Here is a 16,302-nt window from a genome sequence, read left to right as displayed (position 1 = left end):
AGGACACCTTATAAAATGAATTCTTTACCAAAACCAAATCATTATCTAATACCAATATCCCCAGACGATTTCAGAATTAGGCTGTATGTAACATACATGTCTATATATTGTGTACAAGAGACTCGAAGCACAATGCAAATCTTTATGGCGGTAGGCTTATATGCAGCTTCTGAGAAATTTTGATAAAACACTAAGGAATCATAGAATCATAGAATCATTTAGGTTGGAAAAGACCTTTAAGATCATCCAGTCTAACCATTAACCTAACACTACCAAGTCCACCACTAAACCAATTAAGGGTAGAGTAATAATTTCATGTTTCCTGGCTTGGTGGCTGGATTATTTTTTAATGAAAATAAAGACTAGGAATCATTAAGGTTGGAAAGGATCTCCAAGATCATCAGTCCAACCATCAACCCAACACCACCATGCCCACTAAACCACATCCCAAAGTGCCACATCTACCCATTTTTTGAACACTTCCAGGGATGGTGACTCCACCACCTCTCTGGGTAGCCTGTTCCAATGCTTGACTACCCTTTCTGTGAAGAAATATTTCCTAATATCCAGTCTAAACCTACCCTGATGCAGCTTGAGACCATTTCCTCTCGTCCTATCGCTAACTACATGGGAGAAGAGACCAACACCCACCTCGCTGCAACCTCCTTTCAGATAGTTGTAGAGAGCGATAAGGTCTCCCCTCAGCCTCCTTTTCTTCAGGCTAAACAACCCCAGTTCCCTCAGCCACTCCTCATAAGACTTGCTCTCTAGACCCTTCAGCAGCTTCGTTGCCCTTCTCTGGACACGCTCCAGCACCCCAATGTCCTTCCTGTAGTGAGGGGCCCAAAACTGGATACAGCGTTCCAGGTGCGGCCTCACCAGTGCTGAGTACAGGGGGACGATCCCTGCCCTGCTCCTGCTGGCCACACTATTCCTGATACAAGCCAGGATGCTGGTGGCCTTCTTGGCCATCTGGGCACACTGCTGGCTCATGTTCAGCTGGCTGTCAACCAGCATCCCCAGGTCCTTTTTGGCCAGGCAGCTTTCCAGCCACTCTTCCCCAAGCCTGCAGCATTGAGTGGGGTTGTTGTGACCCAACTGCAGGACCTGGCACTTGGCCTTGTTGAACCTCATACAGTTGGCCTTGGCCCATCCATCCAGCCTGTCCAAATCCCTCTGCAGGGCCATCCTACCCTCGAGCAGATCAACACTCCCACCCAACTCAGTGTCATCTACAAACTTACTGAGGGCGCACTCAATCCCCCCATCCAGATCATTGATAAAGATGTTAAAGAAGACTGGCCCCAAAACAGAGCCCTGGGGAACACCGCTTGTGACTGGTCGCCAACTGGACTTAGCTCCTTTCACCACAACTCTCTGGGCTTGGCCATCCAGCCAGTTTTTTTACCCAGCAAAGAGTACTCCCATCCAATCCATGATAGGAGAATGCTGTGTGAGACGGTGTCAAAGGCTTTACTGAAGTCCAGGTAGATGATATCCACAGCCTTTCCTTCATCCACTAGGTGGGTCACCAGGTCATAGAAGGAGATCAGGTTGGTCAAGCAGGACTTGCCTTTCATGAACCCATGCTGGCTGGGTCCGATCCCCTGGCTGACCTGCACATGCCTGTTGAGCGCACTCAATATGAACCGCTCCGTAATCTTCCCCGGCACCAAGGTCAGGCTGACAAGCCTGTAGTTCCCCAGATCCTCCTTCTAGCTCTTCTTGTAGATGGGCATCACATTGGCAAGCCTCCAGTCATCTGGGACCTCCCCTGTTAACCAGGACTGCTGATAGATGATGGAGAGTGGCTTGGTAAGCTCCTCCGCCAGCTCCCTCAGTTCTCTCCAGCCCCATAGACTTGTGAGCATCCAGGTGGTGTAGCAGGTCATTAACTGCTTCCTCCTGGATTATGGGGGCTCCATTCTGCTCCCCGTCCCTGTCTTCCAGCTCAGGGGGCTGAATACCCTGGGGATAGCTGGTCTGGCTGTTAAAGACTGAGGCAAAGAAGGCATTAAGTACCTCAGCCTCTTCCTTATCCTTGGTGGCAATGTTCCCCCCTGCATCCAACAAAGGATGGAGATTCTCCTTGGCTCTCTTTTTGTTGTTAATGTATTTGTAGAAACATTTTCTATTATCTCCTACAACAGCATCCAGATTGAGCTCTAGCTGGGCTTTTGCCTTTCTAATTTCCTCTCTGCATGACCTAATGAGATCCCTGTACGCTTCTTGAGTTGCCTGCCCCTTCTTCCAAAGGTGATAAACTCTCCTTTTTTCCCTGAGTCCCAGCAAAAGCTCCCTGTTCAGCCAGGCCGGTCGTCTTTCCTGCCAGTTTGTCTTAGGGCACATGGGGACAGCCCACTCCTGCACCTTTAAGATTTCCTTCTTGAAGAACGCCCAGCCTTCCCAGACTCCTTTGCCCTTCAGGACTGTCTCCCATGGGACTTTCCCAACAAGTGTCCTGAACAGGCCAAAGTCTGCCCTCCGGAAGTCCACAGTAGCCGTTTTGCTGGCTCTCCTCCTTACTTTGCCAAGAATCAAAAACTCTATCATATCATGGTCGCTAAGTCCAAGACGGCCACCAACCACAACATCTCCCACAAGTCCTTCTCTGATTGTAAATAGCAGGTCAAGTGAGGCACCTCCCCAGTAGGCTCACCTACCAGCTGCATCAAGAAGTTATCATCCACACACTCCAGGAACCTCCGAGACTGTTTCCTCTCTGCTGTGTTGTATTTCCAGCTGATGTCTGGCAAGTTGAAGTCCCCCACGAGAACAAGGGCTAGCAATTGTGAGACTTCTGCCAGCCGCTTATAGAATGCTTCATCTACTTCATCGTGGTTGGGTGGTCTATAACAGACTGCCAGCAGGACATCTGCCTTGCTGGCCTTCCCCCTCATCCTTATCCATAAGCACTTGAGCTTGTCATCACCACTGTTGAGCTCTATACAGTCAAAACACTCCCTAACATACAGAGCCACCCCACCACCTCTCCTTCCATGCCTATCCCTTCTGAAGAGCTTTGAGCCATCCAGTGTAGCACTCCAGTCATGAGAGTCATCCCACCATGTTTCTGTGATGGCAGCTAAGTCATAGCTATCCTGCTGCACAATGGCTTCCAGCTCCTTCTGTTTGTTGCTCATGCTGTGTGCGTTGGTGTAGATGCACTTGAGCTGGGCTATCGATTTCACTCCCAAAGTTGCCATGCCACCCTCGGGCTCCTCTCTAGCGAGCCTGGTTATATCCCCTCCCCTCTTTGAATGCAGTTTAAAGCCCTCTTGATGAGTCCCGCAAACTTACGCGTGAGAATCCTTTTCCCCTTTGGAGATAGCTGAACGCCATCTGTTGCCAGCAGGCCCAGTGCCATGTAAACCTCCCCATGATCAAAAAAACCAAAATTCCAATGACGGCACCAGCCTCTGAGCCACTTGTTAATCAGTTGGGCTTTCCTGTTCCTTTCAGCATCTGGCACTGTTGTCACCAGCAAAAATCACAGAATTAAACAAAATCAAAATAATTTTATGGCCTCAAATACTGATGTGCACTTGTCACGGAACTCTTCCATCAGTTTCCGGACATAAAGTGATGTAACAGTGAATGATATCTAGCGAAGGTACTGCTGTACAATATATTGCATTGGTGAATTTCACCTCATCTCACAATTCAACTTTTCAACAAAGTAGCTGTTTGCTAGAGCCATGTGGATATCATCAAACAGCACAGGTGAGATGAATCTCAGGCTCTTCCAAGTTCAACCTCAAGTATGCAGTGAGTTGAGAAGGCCTTACAGAATGTTTTTAGACCTCCCAAATTCATCCTACAATGAGGCATTGGTGCAAAGTGAATTGTTCTTCCTCTAGCTGGAAGACAAATGCCACAAATTTCAGCAGGTCTGCCGAATATAAGCAAGAGGTTTCAGTCCAAACATTGCTACCAGGCAGCTTAAAAAATAGCCTGAAAAGTGTTAAGACAAGCACTTAGGACCTCTACAAGCTGATGCGTCCATATCCAATAGTAAAAATCCCTTGTTGGACATTGGTTCTCTGGCACCACATGAATCTCCAAAAAGTGGTATAATGGCTTTGGCTAGTTTTTACAACCAGAAAAAGTTGCTCAGTCTTTCAGAATACCAACTTTTATTTTAAAGACAATTATTACACTCTTACTGAGTATAACAAAAAAAGTTTCTCTATTATTTCCCATAATGGTATATGCTCTGGACAAATCTCACTACCTAGGTTTAAGTCAGGTTTCAGAACAGATTTTTAAAAATGAGGGAGAGAGAGGCAGAAACAAAAACCTGCAGTTACTGAATTATGCTATTTATAAGGACATTAGATATTGACAGTCGTTACAGGAATATTGGGCTTTATGATTTACTAGGAGAATCAGGCAAGATTCAGAATACTTCACAATTCACTTGCTAATACCTTCCTCGGGCTTTGGCTTTAAGATGCTGCTGGGAACGACACCACCTCAAACAATGGAAGTCGGCCACACTAATCATGTCCTGTTTGGCACCTGGCATGATATTATGACAACAGATACCACATCCAAAGTCTTATGCACTTCAGAGATAAGAGCTCAAATGCATCACTGTATTTAAGTGGTTTTACAGCTACTACTGTTCACTCATGAGAGGAGATACTTAGCCAAGACCTGAGGATACAGTGAAGAGCCTCAAACGACTAGAAAGAGGCCATTAACATTATTACATATAAAATGATGACAACTCTCCACTCTTGAATCTGACACTGACTTTGATAGTTTCTGCTTCTCTTGGTCATTTCAGATGACTGAAAACACTTTTTGTACTATCTATATTTTCCAAATTCTACAGGCAAATCTTATTCTGCTGAGAATTCATAGGCCTCCCTTCCTAATCTCCATGAGACATTCTGCCTTAAATGTTACTGTCTTGTTCAGGTTAGCAGTCGGGCCTCTGACAACTCTATACACTACCTTCTGGAGCTGCCCAGCTCCATAGATTACTCGTGCCTGTTTTGCAGATGGGGGAGGGTTGCCATATGCCAATGCAGTAGCAATTTTTGACTCACAGTCAAAATCATCCGAAAAAGTCAGTACGCAGGATTTTCTGCCATATGGAGGAATTGTTATGTGGCCTCTTCTCTAGCTGTATCTCATTAAGCAAAAAGGAAAGAAAAAGGGGAGGACGTTCTTTTCTTCTTTGCAAATCTTGCTCCAGAGTTCATCTTCATTTGAAAGGCAGTGTTCATTTCTGGTACCTAGAAAACCAACTCAGAGCATAAGGAAGTTGTAAAAATCTAGGTGATTGAGGACAGTGTTCTGTCCAGTTCAACAGGTTTTCTTTAAGTCTTTTACACTTTGAATATGACTTCTTTCAGGGAAGAGGGATAACTATTACATTCTGCTGGGCTCAGAAAGACCAGAGTAGAAGAACTGCACCTTCCATGAAGTCTGTAATGGTGCATTACAGTAAAGCTATTTTGTTACTTCCATAGACTGCAGCATTTTGAAGGTGCCACTAATAGCACTTCCCTGATCCTTGTGTGTTCTGCAGTCTGTTTCGCTCAATATAGGAGGTTTGTTTAATCTGAGACTTTGCTGGGATTTTGCCTTTATTTTTTTGTAGAAACTAACACAGTATTAACATAATGCAGACATTTCTGTTTTAACTTTACAGAGCCAATATCATGGCTAGTGTACAAACAGGAAAGCAATCAGATACAGGTTTAAAAGTTATAAAGACATATAGAAACCTCAACGCCTCTCTGCTTCCTTACGATCTTCCTCAATGTAGAAAGATGTCAGAAGGAAACAACCTCCTCCAAAAACACCAACAAAAGCACACACGATGAAGCTGTACTGCATGCTCCAGAAACTCCACTGGAATGAGTGAGCATTCTTGGCCTGGATAGCACTGGAGATCTAGGGAGTGAACAAGGCTGTCGTTAATCTGGGATAACATCATCATTGTCTCTTCGTTTAAGCAGACTGTTTACAGTGTGGTCCTTGAAAAGAATAAAACTAGGCAGATAGGGATGAAAAGCCTGCTACCAAAGTTTGTCAAACCCAGTAGCCAATACACCTGTACTTCACTGCTGTCCAGCTTCCACTTGGTCAAGGAATCTCATGTCCTTTCATACTTTCAGTGCCTCCAGTCACAAGAGTAGGAAATACTGCAACCAATGTTTATAACGTTTGGTAAACATTAACTCATTTTACCATTTTCTAGCCCATCTCCACATAGCTGGCACAGGACAGACATTTGGCAATGACCTTTACAATTTCTTTATGTTATTCGATAACTTTATCCATCCCTGAACAGCATCAAATGGACAGAAACAGGGGATTAACATCAATACAGGCACAAGCAGCACCACTCATTAAAAAAGGAAGAGCTGGAAATTAATTTGAGAGACAAGAGTGGAGTCTGCTTTGGAGCCAAAAGGCATTTTGAGGAACTGGGAAGAAGAAGATACGAGGCAGCTGCTTTCTGCACTGGCTGGAGGATGAGGTTGTAAAAGCTATAAATGAAACACATGAATTTTATTTTTGTAGACAGAAAGAAAAGCTGATTTCAAGAAACTCAATAAGATTCAATACTTAACCCAGGAACGTAAAATCTCGTTAGCATAAACAAAAAGATGAATGTTGAATGCAGTCATTTTTATTCCCACATTTGTTCTTGATGGTTAGAATATGCTACGTGACTTGAAATACACAAATATGAGACTCTTCAACCTTTGCTGGGTTCAGTATGATTATTTATGACAGTTTAGGCAGATAAGAGCAAGATCAACTCTAAATGGGCACCTAGGGACTACAGCAAGCATAATGGCCAAATACAAACCTAATGCATTTAATTTTAAAATGCTTAGTAAGAAAATCTCTGGAGTGCCAAGGTAAGAAAAACAGACTCTGAAAAAGACTGTTCCCTGACTCTCCAGCCAGTTTTTAAGCTAAAGGGTTACCTGAAGCAGGTTAGTAAACAATAGCAAGACATGAATGCAGAAGATTCAGTGGTTAATCAACAGTGGACGTGGGCAGCATTGGTATATTGGTTCACAGAAGCATTCCAGAAGACAATGTTGTGCTCATTGCATAGGACCCACTTGGGCATACTGCAGTTTTATTTCTGGATTTATTGTCTCTGTTCTTTGCAAAAGTTGCAAGGTTACCTGAGGTTAATCTCATCTGGATAAGCTTTTTTTGTCTTCACCCTTTTCGATTAAGTGCTATTTAAGGCAACTGCATGCAAGGTACTGCATAAGAAGTATTCTGCACACAGTTACTAGGAGGATGCAGCAGCACATTCAGCAGGAAGCCTCAATTCTGCCTGTGCCTCAAAGATGGCAAAGAACAGTGGGCAAGAGATACAAACATTTTTATCTTTCAGGCAGGAAGCATAAATCAATAAAATAGAGTCAAAGGGAGAATGCACAAGACATATTTCAGCTTTTAAGACACCTCCCATTTTTGCATATAATTTCAGCCATTTTTCATGACACAGGGATGTCGGTTATTATGTTCCCCCATGCATACAGCCAAATCGGTGTGAGGGCAAGAGTTTCATAATACACACCAATGAACAAAATTGTCTCTTCGTTTGCCAAAAAAAGAGAGCCAGCAGGAAGAATCTCTCAGTGAGAGAGGGCTGTCCTCTGTGCCAGACAGATTACACAGTTGAGATTCCGGCTTTCACCCGGTTGAGGACAAGGGGGATCTCCTGTCTGGCTGTGCCTGCAGGCGCAGCTCACTCAGGCATTTCTGTCTGGCCCTGTCTAACCCTAACACTGTTAACATGTGACAAAGAAAGAACAGATATTCCTGAGGTGAACTTCTTGAAATAAAATTCCATATAAACAAAACCTTAAACCAACACCACCACCGCCACTCTCTCTCCCATGTCCAGTAAAGCAGAAAAATCAAAGTGGGTGATCGGTTAGCTACTGTGTGCAGAATTACTGTGTCTTAAATCAAAAATAATGAAGGAAGGAAACAACACTGACAGATACCATCGACTGGAACTAAAATAAATGAACTGAAAGGAGAAAACAGTACTAGGCTGTTTTGTCCAGAAGCACCTAAGATCAAGTAAATGTAGGAAGGGTAGACAAATCAGGTCTCAAGCAATATGGGAATCCAAGGTTAAGGTAATTTGAGACTAGAGCTTTGAATGCCAAGTAGTATCAAAAGGCAACCATTGCAGTCACTCTTGTTCTGATTTTCAAGAGACCACTGACTAATTGAAAGATTTCAAACCTTAAGATTTGAACTAAGAGCTTTAGGTTTCAAGATATAAAATGGTTTTTGATTAATTGCCATGAAACTCCTCCCAAACTTAGCAGAAAGTGCTTAAATCCAACACCTATGACACTGTCTTTGAAAAAAATGTATGCTTTCTAAAATTTATGAGTTTGCATATTTAAAATCAAAATAAATCTCTACTCACTGCATGGAACTACTCACACCTACAGGTATAGGATTATATTCTACACACCTGCAGTGTCACAGGACCAGAAGTTGCATGCACATAAAAATGTTTAGAAAAATGTCTTTCTGTATCCTAGTATAAAGGCCACCAATTTGAGTAACTTCTAATTTGGACCAGGAAGTGCCTAGAATCTGTGAGTGTCTGTCTTTCAGTTTCTAAAAGTTTTACCCTAAGGAAAGCTCAATAAGCAGAGAATTCACTTACAGTCCCAATGAGATATGGGCTGCCTGCATCTCCCAGCAAATGGCTCACCAAAATCTGCAGGGCAATAGCTGTTGACTGCCGTCTTGGTGTCACAACATACTGAAACAAAACACAACCCACAAGAGAACGAATATTAACAGAGTGAATCTCACGAATGGCCAACTACTCATATAACATCCTAGAAAGATGAATATATTCATTTTTATATATCTCTCATTCAAACACTGTTTACAAGGTTGGAGACAGAGAAGTTATTCTGAGCAAAAGAGTATACTGGATGTTTTGTTGAGGAAAAAAACATTCAAGAAAGCAACACACAAGGCGAAATGACAATAAAGTAGGAAAAACATGACTCCCTTGCCTCTATTCATGGGCTCACAGCAGCTTGTACAGATTCACTGGGCCATGCAACTAGTAGAAATCTCCAACCAGTAACCCGACCAGTTGTACTGATTTACTAATAAGGAGATTCAGCACTGACAGCCTCTGAGAAAAATCTCTTACGACGCTGTGTCAGCAGGCACAGGCTGGACTGCGGGGCAGGGGGAACTGCGGTACCTGGAACCTGAAGTAGCTGCCATGCCATACAGGATATCAGCTGAGACCTTGCAGACGATGTGAAGACAGAGGGAGGGGGCCCAACCTGGCAGACCAGAAGGTGGCTGACGGTGCTTGGCCGATAGCTCTGATGGCAGAAGTTTGCTGCATGTAACTGGATAGTACCTGAGATATAGCTAGCCTAGTAACAATACCTCAAAATGATTATGCTTTTGAGTGCGCACAGTTTAAATAACAAGTTGAAGAACAAGATGTGGCGCACATCCAGAACACAGCAAAGCTTCACATAGATTAGAACTATTTTTTAAAATGAAATATAGTCATTTTGGGGTAATAATGGCTTTATGTCTGTGCTACTAAAGATCAACTGTGCCTGAAGAAGTACAGTAGGATTCTATAAAATTTGTGTGTCTCTCTTTCCATAATACATTTATGCAAAAAAGCATTCACAGTCAGAATGAGACAGAAGCAATTTCAAACCTTCATACCTTTGTTTTCCAACCACTTGTTTATATCAGAGACAAAATGCTTAATATTATCCCGCTCCTCTATACCCTAACTTGGTATTTTTGGAAACCGATCTGAACATCAATTAGGGTGTCCCAAACACTAATTAATATGGTGACTGGTGTTTTACCAAGAGTCAAACTCAAGGTATATAAGCTATTGTGGCTCCATAGCTGCCTTCAAAGAAACACTAATATGCATGACAAGCTGGGTTTAGAAGGAAAAAAAAGATCCTGCTCTCACATTTAACTTAGAGTTTTATTATAATTCTTTGTGTTTAAAGAGGCCTCAGAATATTAGATAAAAAAATATTTACCTACCACTAAGAGATATAAGCTATATCACAATAGCAACATCATTGTCACATCTTCAGGGTGGGTGGAACTCCATTAATGGCCATTAAAACAGGCGGGTAAGGAAGCAACATTGTCCAAGACACCAAGGTTAATTACTCTTGTGAGAATAAGAGCAAAAAATACTTCAGTGCCACATGCAGTCAGGACCTATACATGCCAGTAAGTTACAGCATTTTAACTATACTGAAACTACAAATCCATAGCACAGATGCAGAAACAGGAAGGACAGTAAGCTATATTAATGTAATGGTTTGCATTCAGGGATGGATTGACAGCGGATGCTGTAGCACTGCATTCCTTTCCCTCTTGCAGCCCCCCATCTGCAGGAGCTAGCATGAGATACATTCTTGGTATGAAGACTGGAGCACATACAGAATCAAAACACCTAAAAAATGTTATTTTTATAAAAACCCATTCATAGAATAGTGCACGATTCACATCTTGTAGTTTAAGTATCATGCCAAGTTTTTTCCATTGCTATGGTTTTTGTGCTGTATGTCTCTTTCACAAACCTATTTCTACCGTTTTTTCTCATGTTTAACAAGATGCAGGTGCTGCAGAGCCTTTCCCTAAAATGCAGCTCTTCTGGGCGGTGCCAATTTGGATACTTTTTCTCAGCAAGGTCACCTATTTTCACAAGGCTTGCAAGAACTTGGGTCTTCCTGAGGCGTCTAACTGTTTATCAAACTTGGTTGAAATCCGTGGTTTCAAAACTTAAAGGGAAAGCAGACACTGACTGTAGTAAGTCTTGTTTCCTTAGGAAGTGAGGCTATGAATCCCATTTAGATTTAACAGAGCATTTGATCTAAAATGAGAAAGAAAATAGACAGATTTCCCCCAACACAATTAGCAAAAATTATAGCCAACTTGGCTATCTGTCCTCTTATCTCTGCCCAGTAAACCCTTCTCATAGCCAGGGTTTTCTAAGCAGTAACATGCCTTACACCTTGCTGGAATGCCAGAAACACAGCAAGGAGCAGTGATGTCCTTTTTTCTACAGCCAAATTTCCTATGTTCAGAGAGGGAGTTTCTCAAGAGCTCATATAACTCACTCCATTCAGCAGGAGCCTTTTGGTCCTCCTTACCCCATACTGCAACCAGTTTCAGTGAAGAACCAGTCCACATTGGCAGTGCCCCTCTTAGCCAGAAATGTCCACAAATTTGGATACACAAATCACTCGACATCTTAAAACAGCATCTTTGCATCCAGTAAGAGTACTCTATACAATGCAGTTTTACCAAAAGACACAACCTCCTTCCTTACTTTGTACACATGCAGCTAGCTTGTGTTCCTTTCCATTCCTAGTCTCTCCAAACTAGATATTTCTAACCATGGATGGAACATTTATTTTTCATTAGGAATATTTAGATAGAGTGCTTCAACAATAAGAAATATTAAAACAGGGGTGTCTTGGAGACCTCTTCAGAGTTACAGTAAACCACTTTAATGTCATGTTGCCATCACACTGCATCCAGACCCTGCTAGTGTAAGAAGAGAGTCATGTGAGATTGGCTGATCTGGAAGCTGAAATCTTTGTCCTCCATGGGATGAAGGAACAGTCCAACAGCTCCTCCTCACTCTGGTCATGGCGCACTTTGGCCTAGACTGAGGGCATGCAGTCTACCCAAGTTTTGTTTTCTTTCAGAACCTGCCTGCAGTACCAGCTAGGCATCTGCACTTTGGGAACAGGCTCTCGTACGGCAAGAGAGATAAAGAAACTACAGTAGAAAACTCTGCGCTTGGGAAGTAGACCTTGCTATGACAGACTGTACTAGACTGGACACCGTCAGTTCTTGGCTCTGCAAGGATATTATGTCATCTGTCCTAGACTCAGTTTTCTTTTCTTTTAGTGATAATGACAGGCTGTTTGAGAAATACAAATCAAATATTGTTATGCACTTAAGGTATTGTGGGCATTGCAGGCATGAGAAAAGATAAATGCACTTTCGCTCTCTCAGTGTCCTGCACCACTTCCTTACGACATTTATTTGATATCTCACATCTGTAACTACAAGAGACACATGGAACAAAGCTGTAACAAGAAACATGGAAGAGAAGGATAGGGCATTTTCTATAGTTACGAGGCTCATACAAACTCTGCCTGTGCTATTATTCAGGTTCTTCTGCATAATGGAAACCATATGCAAGAGCTCAAGGCACTGCAGGATTCACTAGGAAAAGAAGAAACCAAACACTCCCACACCCAGGGACTTTGAAATAGCCATAGCATCCTGCCTGTCCACAGTGACTGCCCAGTTATGCCATATCAACGATGCAGATGACATCCTACACGCTGTCATTTCCTAGGACACCCCACTCCAGATGCCTTGACAGATAAGCAGGGTGCCCCAAACATACATAGTTGCAAACCCTGTCGTGCTGTTTCTGGAGGTTTTAGAGATCATCCTGCAGACTACGTGACAGAGCTGTCAGCTAAAAAAGCAGATGGAACAGACAGGCTAGTAAATGCTCCTATACCTCCCAGGGCACTTCCAAACAAAGATGGGGACATGTTGGTAGCCTTCCCAAACTGCATATTAGCTTCCAGTTCCAGCATCTCCTACGCTATTAGCTGCCAAAAACCTAAAAGACAGAGTCCCATTACCTCACAGATGGCGAACATATTTCATAAGGGACACTTCATGTACAGCCTCCCAGTAAGCCAGCGTATTGTAAGCAAGGCAGCTACAGCACTTCTCCACTTGCATATTATGACTGTAGTTGTACAGTAGATACCTTCATGTTTACAGCTGAATAAGAGGCACAAAGGTTGCTACATGCAATGCATCTTGATGTATTAGCTACAAAGGTCGAAAGTCCTTATCATTCAGTCAGCATCTCCCTTTGTCTTCAGCTCCACAGGTCGCAGGATAAATGAATTCCTAGCTACACTGTCTGGCTAATAGTGCCACGTGGGAAGAAAGAAAAGTCATTTTCATGGCAAAATAAGAACATACATTAGCAAATCCAGCCACATTGTCAGAAATCCTACCAGTTCACATGGGAAACAATGCAAAAAGATAAATTGCTGTCGTTATCTATGGCACCCTTCAGTCAATGTAATAGCAGTAATACACTGAACCCATGGGTTTTCAGTAGGATGAAACACAACTCCCAAATAAGATTGCCACTGAATGAGCAGACATCCACAAATTCAACCGAATTCCATCATTTTTCTGATAAAACAATTAGTAGCATGTAGAATTCAACAGATCCAACCCAAAGCACATTCATGGTAATACACTGAATGTCTGCTCTCAGGGGAACACTCCACTACAGAGCTCTGCTCTGCCAAACTTTTCACATTCCCACTTGTTGCCAATTGATGCAATATTGCTTGTATCTAAACCCAAAAGTTTCTAAAATAAATACAAATGAGGGGCATCAGTCACTTGGGAGACAAGAACTTCCTCCTCCTCTGGATTTACATGGATCCAGGATATGGCAATGGTGCTCCTAACAGACTTCCTGCAGGCTGCAATATGATGCAGCATTCCCTAAGCAAGCTGGTACCTGAGTGAGTGAACTGAATGAAAGCACAGCTCCTTGCGGACTTTGTAGTTTGGGTTCAGAAAGGAACTGAAGGAAAGAGCTGACGGTAATCACCTGCCTACTTTCCCCATCATATATTAACAGTATCTAATTCAGTGATGTCCCCTTCCTCTTTAACAATTACAGAGGAGAGAACTGAAATGCAGATGTAGGAGTTCAAAGAAAAGTAAATTGAGAAACTTTAAAAAAACCCTTCAATGGTGCCTCAACTGATGTAAAAAGAATGCTAATTGTAATCGTACTTGGTTCTGTTGCAAAAACCCAGTGATTTCAAAATAAACTGAAATAGAAGCTAATAAAAAAATTCATTTTGGACCAGTAATAGTTTTTCTGCACCTGTTCACTGCTTCAAGGCTACAGCTCTTGTCTTATAGAATAATTGTTTCTGACCATTCTTTGAGAGTCAAAGAAGAAACAAAACCCTCTTGCTGCTGGCTGAGGTTTTAAGCAGGGAACCAATTCATTAATGCTGACTGCAATTGTTTTTTTTTAAATTAAAATTCCAGAGTGCAGAAAACTGACATGTAGAGAGCAGTACCATGAGAGTAACTTGAGAACATAACGCAATAGTCAATATCAGTAGTGCTTCGTTGAAGAACCATGAAATAGAAGTTGTTTCATTCCTTCATCTCAATCAGAATGCAAAGAAAGATTCTTCAAGCTATGAAGTGTGAGGATAAACAGGCTCATGTCAAACAAGGCAAGGTCAAGTCAGTGGAAGGAGAGTTCTATAGTGCTTCACAGCTAGTCCCTTTTGTCACTAGACAGTGCTCAGCATTTGGCTATATCCTTTCACATCCTTTTACATGGAAGATTGTAATAGAGATACTTTTATCTCTGCTCAGCTTTTCTACCACTCGTTTTTAGTTAGCTGTTAGGAATACCAATCAAGTTGTATATCTGAGCGACTAAGTCCATAGTGACAGAAACCTCAGCTGTAAATTTTCAGATCCTGTGGTAGCAAGCAATGATGACAGCCTTGTAGGCAGCTGTGTTCCACATGAGCCACAGGCTGCAAGTTTTCTTTACTGTCCTAAACTCTTGTGACATGTTATTGTGCATTACTGCATGTTGTGCTACATATTAATGCATTCACTGTAGTTCTTATGTGAAAGATTCATTATGACAGTGGAGTTTGCAGTAGCAATCTGCAAATAGACTTGAGCTCCCTTAGAATGAAAAGCTATTACATAAAATGGAAGATGCTTATGTGACTCTTGCTTAGGCTCTCTTCAGCTACTGGTTTTCCATCATCAGCCTGAGGGTGGGAAACAGTCAGAGATTTCTGTTCTGCTTTGCCCTTACCTTTGTGCCTTCTCTCACTTGTTCTGATGGCTTTACACAATTTTCCTACTTTGCCTTCTATCAGTACCAACTGCATCACCATTTTGCCTGTGCCACACTTGTCTCGACACTCTCTGTCTCTCAGGTAGCATCCTGCTTGAAATGTTTGGGTTATGGTCACACCCACCATTCTGCAACACAGTGATCCCACAGAGGAAGATTCTTCAAAGTAGAGAGTCTGGGTCTCATTTGTGATACAGTACTCTGCTCTTTGTAGAAAAGGATAGTGCCAATTTAAATGCTTTGTCTTATGCCCATGGGTAACAACAAAAGGATCGTCAATCATTTTAGTATCTCTGGTTTTTGTACTTAAATCAGCTTTCTGCAGTCTGATTACTAGATACAAACCAGGTAGACCATTTCCTTGCTTATTTGACTGATAAACTATATTCAGCTTGTTCATACTATGGATTTCAAAAAAAAAAAAAAGTCTTATAAACTACTTCATAAGACTGTGATGATCTGCATAGTTCAGTGATAGTAACAATATCTGTCCCATGTTTTACACAGACACTGATTAGTGACTGTGGAGCTACAGCATAAACCAAAGGTTGCTAAATTTTTCCTCTGAGTAAAAGCTCAAGTACATTAAAAAATGACTAACCCTAAAAGTCTTTGCAATGACGCAAAGAACTGGCTGCTCATTGATACCTAGGCTAACTGTGCCACAAGATGTGTGCTTTTCACATCACTCCTTTCTAAAGAAAGTTACTGATGATAGAATTCAAATGAAATAATGCACTGCTATTTTTTGGGCTTGTGGTGTCAGTCCTGGAATCCTCAAGAGTCTCATAAGCATTGCCGCTTGCCTAACGCTTTGGCAGTGTAGCACCACTTGTGAATTTGACTTGCAAGTGCTGGAATTCATCTGCACTGTATGCTGGGATAAGAGAACTTCCTAACAGTTCACAGAATGATGAACTGTAATGGATTCAATAACTTTAGTTTACAGAATATTGACTTTCCCACATTTGGATCATCTTTTCAAACCTTTGGAGCACAAATAGAAAATCTCTGATTATAGACAGAAAGTGACCCTCTTTCTGGTACAGACCATTTTCTGGCAGACATCCAACAACACAAAGCCGTACAGAAAATCCAAACCACTGTGGGTACCAGCAGCACAATACAGTTCCACTTGCATGAGTTTCGTCCAAATCAGTACATCTCCTTTCTGGGCTTACAATGAGGTTGCTACTGCACCACCACACCTATATTGTTACTGGCATCTTTGCACAGCAGTACATTGTGGCACATGATTATATCCCTAATGTTAGCAGGGTATTCTTAGTAAGAGTTCA

The 16,302-nt window shown here is 42.2% G+C and overlaps 1 protein-coding gene across 1 annotated transcript in view; it reads right to left on the bottom strand.

The window, feature by feature from the left end:
* Window positions 1–5,742: 5,742 nt before the first annotated feature.
* Window positions 5,743–16,302, bottom strand: part of LOC104029101 (protein spinster homolog 3-like) — a 28,867-nt gene continuing 18,307 nt past the window's right edge. The window contains exons 10-11 of the mRNA XM_075720124.1: window positions 8,684–8,782; window positions 5,743–5,910 (exon numbers count right to left, since the gene is read on the bottom strand). Coding sequence (XP_075576239.1) covers window positions 5,743–5,910; window positions 8,684–8,782 — 267 coding nt within the window. The remainder of the gene's footprint in view (window positions 5,911–8,683; window positions 8,783–16,302) is intronic.

Source organism: Pelecanus crispus, chromosome 12, assembly GCF_030463565.1.
Source record: "Pelecanus crispus isolate bPelCri1 chromosome 12, bPelCri1.pri, whole genome shotgun sequence".
In the NCBI taxonomy this organism is placed as follows: domain Eukaryota; kingdom Metazoa; phylum Chordata; class Aves; order Pelecaniformes; family Pelecanidae; genus Pelecanus; species Pelecanus crispus.
Note: the sequence above shows the minus strand (reverse complement) of the source record. Positions and strands in the feature narration are given on the sequence as shown.